The sequence below is a fragment of the Gopherus evgoodei genome, chromosome 1, assembly GCF_007399415.2.
Source record: "Gopherus evgoodei ecotype Sinaloan lineage chromosome 1, rGopEvg1_v1.p, whole genome shotgun sequence".
In the NCBI taxonomy this organism is placed as follows: domain Eukaryota; kingdom Metazoa; phylum Chordata; order Testudines; family Testudinidae; genus Gopherus; species Gopherus evgoodei.
The window spans coordinates 302,993,303-303,002,606 of record NC_044322.1 but is presented as its reverse complement, the minus strand read 5'-3'; the positions used below and the strand labels follow the sequence as shown (position 1 = coordinate 303,002,606).

Sequence of the window (9,304 nt, the reverse complement as noted above, 5' to 3'; positions counted from 1 at the left end):
GTTCTTCTTCACGCAGCGCACAGTCAACTTGTGGAACTCCTTACCTGAGGAGGTTGTGAAGGCTACGACTATAACAGGGTTTAAAAGAGAACTGGATAAATTCATGGTGGTTAAGTCCATAAATGGCTATTAGCCAGGATGGATAAGGAATGGTGTCCCTAGCCTCTGTTTGTCAGAGGGTGGAAATGGATGGCAGGAGAGAGATCACTTGATCATTACCTGTTGGGGTCACTACCCCTCGGGCACCTGGCATTGGCCACTGTCAGTAGACAGGATACTGGGCTGGATGGACCTTTGGTCTGACCCAGTATGGCGTTCTTATGTTCTTATAGCTCCTGCCAGCTGGGGTCCTGGCCGTTGGCCCCACTCAACCCACTGCCAGCCTAGGATTCCATTCACCCAGGCAGGCAGCGGGCTGAGAGGGGCCGGCGGCCGGGACGCAGAAGCGTGCCAGTAAAAAATCTGCTCGTGTGCCACAGGTTGCCGACCCCAACCTAGATACATCACTTGGGGTGTGAAAAATTCATAATTAAAGCATAATTTAATAATAATCATAATTAAAGCAACCAAGTCTGCTGTGTAGACATGACTAGATCAACGAAAGTCTTGCAGAAGCAGATTACCTACATTGACTGACCTCCCCCACCATCTTGATAGGATATTTTATCCACACCTATTTCAGACCTATTCAGCTACAGCTTTAATGGACCAATTGGTACTAAACCTAAGCTTGCCTCATTCTTGTACCCAGGGCTCCATTTTCAGGCGTGTGGCAGGGGGGATAACTTTATATGTCCACCATTTACTCCATTCGACCTCACCCAGATTTTCGCCTGCAGATGGGAACACAACTTTGCTGGGTGGAGCCCAGCCTTCTACACCATTCCCTCCTCCAGCCCAACAGCCGCCTTCCTGGCACGTCAGAGAATGGCAGCAACGAGTGCAGCCTCCACTACGGAGTAGCTCTCGCAGCTCCGTCCCCTCCAGCGTCGCCCCGCTTGACGCATTGCAACGCGCTGCTCGCAGACGGGCGCGCACGTGGATGTCATTCACCCCTGCGCCCAGCACCAGCGCAAGGCCGTGGAGCGCGGCGCATGAAAAGCGTCCCCCTCCCGCTCCCGTCTGACTGGCGTCTCTGGCCGGGGGGCGGTGCTTCCAGGGTGACAGACGGGTCTAGGCCACAGTCTAGTGCGCATGCGTCAGTTCCGGCGGGGACGAGAGAGCGGCGCGGCGCGGCGCGGCGCGGCGCGTGGGTAGGAAACGCCGCGGCGGCGGGGCAGAGAAACATGGCGGCGGCCGCGCAGCTCACGGATGAGGAGCTGTTTTCGGAGCTTAGGCGCTTCGGCCTCTCCCCAGGGCCGGTCACCGAGAGCACCCGGCCCGTCTACCTGAAGAAGCTGAAGAAACTGCGGGAGGACGAGCGGGCCGGAGCCCGCGGCAGCGCCAAGAAGACCCGGAACAGCAACAACAATAACACGGGGGCCGGGGCAGCGCCGGGCGAAGGCGGCGGCAGAGCGGCCCCGGGCATGGGGGCCCGGCTGGCCAGCCCCGACCAGACCTACTTGCCGGGCGGCGCAGCCGGGGGCAGCCGGAGCCGCGCAGCACCTCCTGCCGGGGGCGGCAAAGTGCTGCTGGGTTTCAGCTCGGACGAGTCGGATGTGGAGGCCAGTCCCAGGAGCCAGGCCGGCGCCGGGGGCGGCAGCAGCAGCCGGAGGGAGCGGGCGTCGCCCCCAGTCCGCGGCTTGAGGCCCGCAGCCTCCCATGGAGCCTGCAGCGAGAGGAGCAGCTTTCCTCCTGAGGCTGGCAGGAGGAAGCCCAGTGCCTGGTGGGGGGCGGTGGCCAGGAGACCGACGGCCACGGCGGGGGCCCAGACTCAGGGCATGCGGGAGCCTGGGGAAGGGGAGGAGGAAGAGGATGAGGAGGAGCGGCAGTGGAAGAACCGGACTGTGAATGGTAATAGGCATCCCTCCTTTGGCGGCAGGGCCGAGTATTCCGACTCGGAGGAGGAGGAGGGGGAGAGAGCCAAGCAGCAGGTATTGAAGGAGGAGACTGCACCCCGCCAACACCGGGGCAGACGGAGCCTGAGCAAATCTCCTGCCCCGTTCACGGCCAGCAAATGTGCTGCAGCCGGCGCTGGCATGATGGAGACGGGCCAGCAAAGGGCTGGAGGAGGCGGCGGGGCTGGTGTAATCGCAATGAATGACAGGGCGGAGGCGGCTGCTGCTGGAAGTCTAGACAGGGGCAGAAATCAGGAGGAGGAGGCAGTGATGAGGAGGAGGGGAGATTGTGAAAACTTGGACACCAGCCCGTCCATCCCCAGATACCGCAGCACCTCCTCCAAGAATTCCCCTCCACTCTTGGTACTGCCGCAGCCCACAGACATGGACAGCAGCAAAAGCAGTGACCCTCTGGGCACTGTTAGGAAAGCAGCCAATAATCATGTTCTCAGCGGCGCTGCTGGTGGCTTTAGTATTGAACCCAGGATTTATTCAGCTACCAACAGCCTCCCCCTGGGTGCTGTCACTCCCTCTTCCCTTAGAATCAATCACTCCAACCACACGGGCTCTAATCACACCTACCTGAAAAGCACCTATAAGCAAAAGCTTTCTGAGCCTGAGGAGGAGCTTCTCCAACAGTTCAAGAGAGAGGAGGTATCCACCACCGGAGGCTTCAGTGCACATTACCTGTCCATGTTTCTCTTAACTGCTGCATGCTTGTTTTTTCTGATACTGGGACTCATGTACGTGAGAATGAGAGGTTCGGGAGTAGCCGAGCATGGGGAAGTCAACAGTAAGTATTAGGTCAAGGGTAAGAGGGGTCTCTTATTGTAATGGAGCATACCCTTATCCAGTGCTATTTTGTGCTCTTAACACTTTTCACTTCAGGGTCTTGACAGCATCATCTTCCCAATGCATCTATAGTATAGTACAGTACAGGGATAGGCAACCTATGGCACGGGTGCCGAAGGCGGCACGTGAACTGATTTTCAGTGACACTCACACTGCCCAGGTCCTGGTCACCAGTCTGGGGGGCTCTGCATTTTAATTTAATTTTGAATGAAGCTTCTTAAACATTTTAAAAACCTTATTTACTTTACATACAACAGTAGTTTAGTTATATATTATAGACTTATGGAAAGAGACCTTCTAAAAACATTAAAATGTATTACTGGGATGTGAAACCTTAAATTAGAGTGAATAAATGAAGACTTGGCACACGGCTTCTGAAGGGTTGCCGACTCCTGGTATAGTAAGTAGTGTTCCCACTTCCTGGTGTATAAATTGAGGCGCAGAAGGATTATGACTTGCTCAAGGTGACCCATGAATCTATTTGACAACTGTGTGTAGAACCTGACTCAATCTCCTGCTCTAATCTGTTGACACCTGTCTATCTAGCATGACTTTTCTGTTTCCACTAAGCAGTTTCATATTTGTTTTATGACAACTCAGCTTATGAAAGGTCAATAGAAAATTAGGTGGTAAGGCCTTATATTGGTATAATCTCAGTAAGATTCATCTGCATTTGGTTGTCTTTGATCCAAATAGTAAAGCAGATTCAGTTTTGATATATGTGAAGCTGTGTAATCAAATAAAGCATAACCCAGGTTTGGATGATGATATCTTCACAAATGAGGTTATATTGCAAAAGGTTTGGTTTTTGGTCTAGTTCAGTGGTTCTCAAACTATGGGGCAGGCCTCCCAAGGGAGGCATGAGCAATGTGTTCTCCCCCCCACCCCCTTTGGAAGAGCTTCGTCTGTCAGCCTCAGGATGCTGCGGCTCATGCAGAATGGCCATGTACACCCAAGATGTGGGGATAAAGCGTACAGCCAGAGCTCCACTGCCCTGGGACTGACAGCTGCAGCACTGCCACCCAGGCTCAGATTCCTTTTCCCCACTGCCCTCACCAGGAGTGGCTCAGAATCTCATCCCCCGCCCTCCTGCCACCAGTCCTCACCTGGAGGTGGCAAGCTTCAGCTGTTAGCTCTAGGGTGGCAGCAGCAATGCAGAAGTAAGGGTGGCAATGGGGCGCTAAGTCTTCTGTGAAAAGCTATATTGTTGAATATAATTTTTTTCCACATTGCCACCCGTACTTTTGTGCTGCTGCTGGCCTGGTGCTGCTTTCGGAGCTGGGTGCCTGGCCAGCAGCCACTGCTCTCTGCTCTGCCTTCAGAGCTGGGTGGTGGTGCGTGTGGGGTGGGGGCGTAAACAACTACAGAGGGTCCTGCTCAAATAGGTTTGAGAACCACTGTTTTAGGTTGATGTGATATAGTGCTTTCTAGCAGAGATCTTGTTCTAAATTTAAGATTGACTATCCTGTATAAAATACAAGTTGAGGCCTTAATTTGAGCATCATAGCAGTCTTTTAAATCTTCACATAATACCTATTTGGACTTCTTAGATATGTGGAAGTAACTTTTAAAAATGACTTAAAATTAATTTAGAAACTGCCATTCTGTCTGTAACCACAGAACAGGTACAAAAATGGAAATGTGTCATCTCAGGGTGGTGAATCATGCTAATTCAACTCTTGGCCTCCCTGAAATGGGCATCAAAACTGTTAACTGTGGTGGTGTTTTCTTTATCTGGACAGCTGTTCATTCGAAATTAAAAAGATGACAGAATTTTGTCTTAAGGAGAGTGAGCCACAGTTAGATGGTAATATGTAGTCATTAGTGTTTTATGCTGGTCTTGGAACAGTAACTGAGATGAAAGGCTGCGTATATCCTTAGCTGAAGTAAGCGTATAACATGGAAAACAGATGGAGGTGTAATCCTTGCCATAAACTGCTTGCAGACTAGATAGACAAACTAATTCAAGATACAGATACAATAGATGTAGGGAGATGAATATATTAGAATATAGCAAATGTGTATTTCCTTGTGTGTGTGCAGTGCCCTAGCACAATGGGGGCCCTAATCCCTGATTGAGGCTTCTAGGTGCTACTGCAATACTAAGTATTAATTTATCCCTGGAACATATTGAGGCTCTTGCAACAGCAAATAGTTGTCTGATACATTTTGAATCCTTCTATTCTGGAATGGGAAAGAAGCCCCCTCCAGCCCCCCCCCCCATGCTAGTCTTTTGCCTGTGGAAGGGGATGTAGTTGCTCTGCCATTGTTATGGTCTACTGCTGACAGTGGCCTTCTCAAGCAGCAGCAGAATAATAGGTATGTTTGTCAGTTTTATTGCTACCCACATGGCTCAGAAGAGCTGCAGTGAAACTGGGCAGTCTTCTGCTGTTTGGGAAAGCTGTGAACGTAAGGCAACACACTGGAATAGACTGAATACACAGGAAGATATCCCTGTAATGTATAACCATAAGGGCTAGAAACTTGCCTCTTTTTATTAAGTGGTGCTGAGCACCACAACTCTCAGTGAAGTTTTTAATAAAAGACAAAAGTATTAAATTCTGAAGATTTTGATGGACAAGTTCCCTTCTGGTGAACAGTCAAATGGATTTTACAAACCCTTCTGAAGACTGAGGTCTAGTTAACAAAGTTAGGTTGACATAGCTACATTGGTCAGGGTGTGCCATAGATGTGCCAACCTAACTCCTGTTGTAGACGCAGCTGGGTCCAAAGAAAATTTTCATTGATGTAGCTACTGTTGCTTGGGAGGGTGATAGTCCTAAATGAATGAGGAGAAGGAGGGGGGACCTTTTCATCAGTGTAGGCTCTGTCTACATTAGGGTTATGCTGGCATAGCTATAGTGACCTAGCTATGCCTGTGTAGTCTCCGGAGTGTGGATATACCATAAGCTGGATTTCTTAATCACTATACAAAAAGCACATTGTGTGTAAACGTATCTTGAACTTTTTGTATTTGGAAGAAAGCTACTTCTCTTTTGAATCAAAGTTTAGAGCAGTGGTGTCATAAGAACAGCCATACTGGATCAGACCAAAGATCCATCTAGTCCATCCATTATCCTGTCTTCCAACAGTGGCCAGTGTCGGGTGCCCCAGAGGGAATGAACAGACAGGTAATCATCAAGGGATCCATTCCCTGTTGCTCATTCCCAACTTCTGGCAAACAGAGATTAGGGACACCATCTCTGCCTGTCCTGGCTATTAGCCATTGATGGACCTATCCTGCAGCATATATGTTCAGCTCTCACACTCAGCAAATATGTCAAAAAAGGTAAAGGGGTCACAATCAATGCTTGGTCCTATTCTGCTTCCTTTGCATTGTCTAGGTGGTAGAAAGGCAGCGGAAATCACCTGTACGTTCCCTACTGGAGACTTCTCTGATGAGGGGGAGCCCATAGAGGAAAATAAATAGAGGCTGTGCGCATCTGATCCGCAGAAATGATCTGCAGATATCTGCAGATTTGCAGGGCTTTAGATATAAAATTTGGATCCGCATCCATCTACGATCGGCAAAAATGGTTCGTGGATATCTGCGAAATTGCAGGGTTCTAACTATAAAGCCAATCCTGCATGTTTTTCTCCACAGCCTCTGGCATGGGGACAAGTTCAGGGCAGGAAAGGCATCTGATTGGAGCGTAACATGCTTTGGCTACTTCCAGCCAGTGTATGGTCCCTGGGTAACTATTGCCAACTAGCACCAGCAGCCTCCAGGCTAGTCCAATTTTGACTTGGGCGGAGAATTGTGGAACCTGTAACTGGTTAGTTCTCAGCTTCTCTTTTTCTCTCTCTCCTCCTGCTGCCTTGGATGGCTGTGTCAGGTGCTTCTGAGGCTCAGATAGAGCCAGTCTGGCTCTCTCCTGCAGGAGCCTGATGGCTCCTGTAGTTGTGTGGGATGTCATCTACATTCCTCCCCATAGTGACAGGGTCGATTCAACATTTTCTTTTTAAAGTAGTACAGTATGTCTCAGGGAACATACTTAGAATTAATAATCAAATACCTATTTTCTTGTCACCTCTTAAAGGCCACAAGTTGGACATCACTGTTTCAGAGTAACTAGTCCTATGTTCTATTATAGAAAACACTTTTCCTATATAGCTGCTTTGGACTTTACTGAATTGTATTTCACACTTTTTTATGGAAATATCTTGGAGTTGGAACAAAAAACCTATCAAAACATCAGTCAAATAGTGTGGTTCCCCGCTCCGCTACCTGGCCCCCGGTGAAATGGAGCTAAGTTTTTGCTGGGCGTAATTTTCTTCACCTAACAATCCAGGTATTGAGAGAGTGCTTTTTCTTTTGAATGTAAGACATGGTAAGAGGTGGTTAAAGTCCTTTTTTTTTTTTTTTTTTAAAACCCTGTTCAACACTTTGATTAGAAAAGTGGCAAGCACTAATTCTTTCATGAAGTAAGTGATTTGTAAACATCAGTGCATAAGTTCTCCTGTCCTGTGTAAGTAGTGTGCACATTAAATTAGTCTCTAGTATATGACTGGGCACTTAATGGTTAAACTTCAAAAACTATCTAACTGTCACCTTTCAGTTCTCATTTTCTCAAAAAGCCTTAGCATCTTACTATTCCTACACCCGAACTATTAAAAAAAATGCATAGTTGAAATATTCCTTAAACTTGTAAATTACATTTCAGCTATGTCTGTCACTTTGCACGAGAATTACATCTTAAAGAAACAAGTTATTTTAAATATTATGTTTAAGCACTCCCTCAAAACTGGCCCTATCTCTTCTCATAGTTCACCGTCGTCATGTGAAGAAACACTCCTGTTGCGAAGCACAGCAATGAGGGGGTTTAATTTCAGACTGGGTCATTTTTGGCATAACTTTTTTTTGGCTTGTATTCAGTTGTTTCTCACAACTGGGAATCCTCAAGGAATGAGTAAAGTGCTGTGTGATTTATACCGAAAAACACACAAATTTGCTTTTTACAATGTATACACATCTTTCACTTTCATGTACGTTTTTGTTTCTTAGCCTCAGTAAAATTTAACTCACTCCAGTAAAGGTGAAATCCATTGTTTGCTGAACTGTGTAAAACTTTTAGCTCATGACAGCATTTACTCTTTGGAGGCAGTGGGATGTTAGTGATCCAGCTGTGATACTGTGAATTGTCTCTGCATGAACTGCCAAGCACTTCAAGTGACTGCTTATCTTGACAGGTTTCAGAGTGGTAGCCGAGTTAGTCTGTATCAGCAAAAGCAACTAGGAGTCCTTGTGGCACCTTAGAGACTAACAAATTTATTTGGGCATAAGCTTTCGTGGGCTAGAACCTACTTCATCAGATGCATGGAGTGCAAAATACAGGAGCAGGTATAAATACATGAAAAGATGTGAGTTCCCTTACCAAATGTGAGGTCAATCTAATGAGACAATTCAGTTGAGTTAACGTCTTGTGTTTTTTCACAGTAAAAGAATGGGAAATTCAGATAAGGGTTCTAGAGATGTAACCTCCCCTCCAGCAAATAAGTCTTGAGTGCATATTAAGGTTTCTGTTGGCAAAATAAGAAAAAGGAGACTATTGTATAGTGCAAAGTGAAATTGTAAAACTAGTTCAAGACATGCTAGGAAATAACTTCTCTGGCACATCACTCTAAAAGCAGTGAAGACATGAGACCTTAAAATAAAAGTAGTATATGTTTGGAGACTTTGTATGGTTGATCAGGGGTAGGCAACCTATGGCACATGTGCCAAAGGCGGCACACAAGCTCATTTGCAGTGGCACTCACGCTGCCCGGGTCCTGGCCACCGGTCCAGGGGGCTCAGCATTTTAATTTAATTTTAATTGAAGCTTCTTAAACATTTAAAAAACCTTCTTTACTTTACAAACAACAATAGTTTAGTTATAAATTATAGACTTGTAGAAAGAGACCTTCTAAAAATGTTAATATGTATTACTGGCACGCAAAACCTTAAATTAGAGTGAATAAATGAAGACTATGCACACCACTTCTGAGAGGTTGCCGACCCTTGTGGTAGATTCTACGTAAGAGAGACAAGGTGTGCCCAACTTCTGTTGTTGGGAGACAAGCTTTTGAGCTTACATGCTTGTCCCGAAGAAGAGCTCTGTATAAGCTCAAAAGCTTGTTTCTTACCAAAAGAAGTTGATTCAATAAAATATACTACCACACCATCCTTGTCTCTCTACTATCTTGGGACCAACACGGCTACAACACTATATACATTCTTTATGCAATCAGTACTTTGTAGTTTATTTCACAAGTGGCAGAGTAGAAGATGTGATGTGGAGACTCATTGGTCTAGCTCCTTGTTGGGGTTATTGACTTGTTTAGAGGTAGACTAAAATTCTGAATCAAAGAATTGGGAAGCAGAACCAAGAATGAATATTTTCATATTGGGGCCATGTTTTGGGTTAGTTGACCATGAACCTGAATCCTTGATTAAACACTTCAGGTTTGCAGACATT

At 46.8% G+C, this 9,304-nt stretch overlaps 1 protein-coding gene across 1 annotated transcript in view; it reads left to right on the top strand.

Annotated features, from left to right (window-relative positions):
* Window positions 1-1,213: 1,213 nt before the first annotated feature.
* The window catches only part of LEMD3 (LEM domain containing 3), a 75,656-nt gene continuing 67,565 nt past the window's right edge, over window positions 1,214-9,304 (top strand). The window contains exon 1 of the mRNA XM_030548810.1: window positions 1,214-2,790. Within this exon, the coding sequence (XP_030404670.1) occupies window positions 1,287-2,790 (1,504 nt within the window). The 5' untranslated portion in view covers window positions 1,214-1,286. The remainder of the gene's footprint in view (window positions 2,791-9,304) is intronic.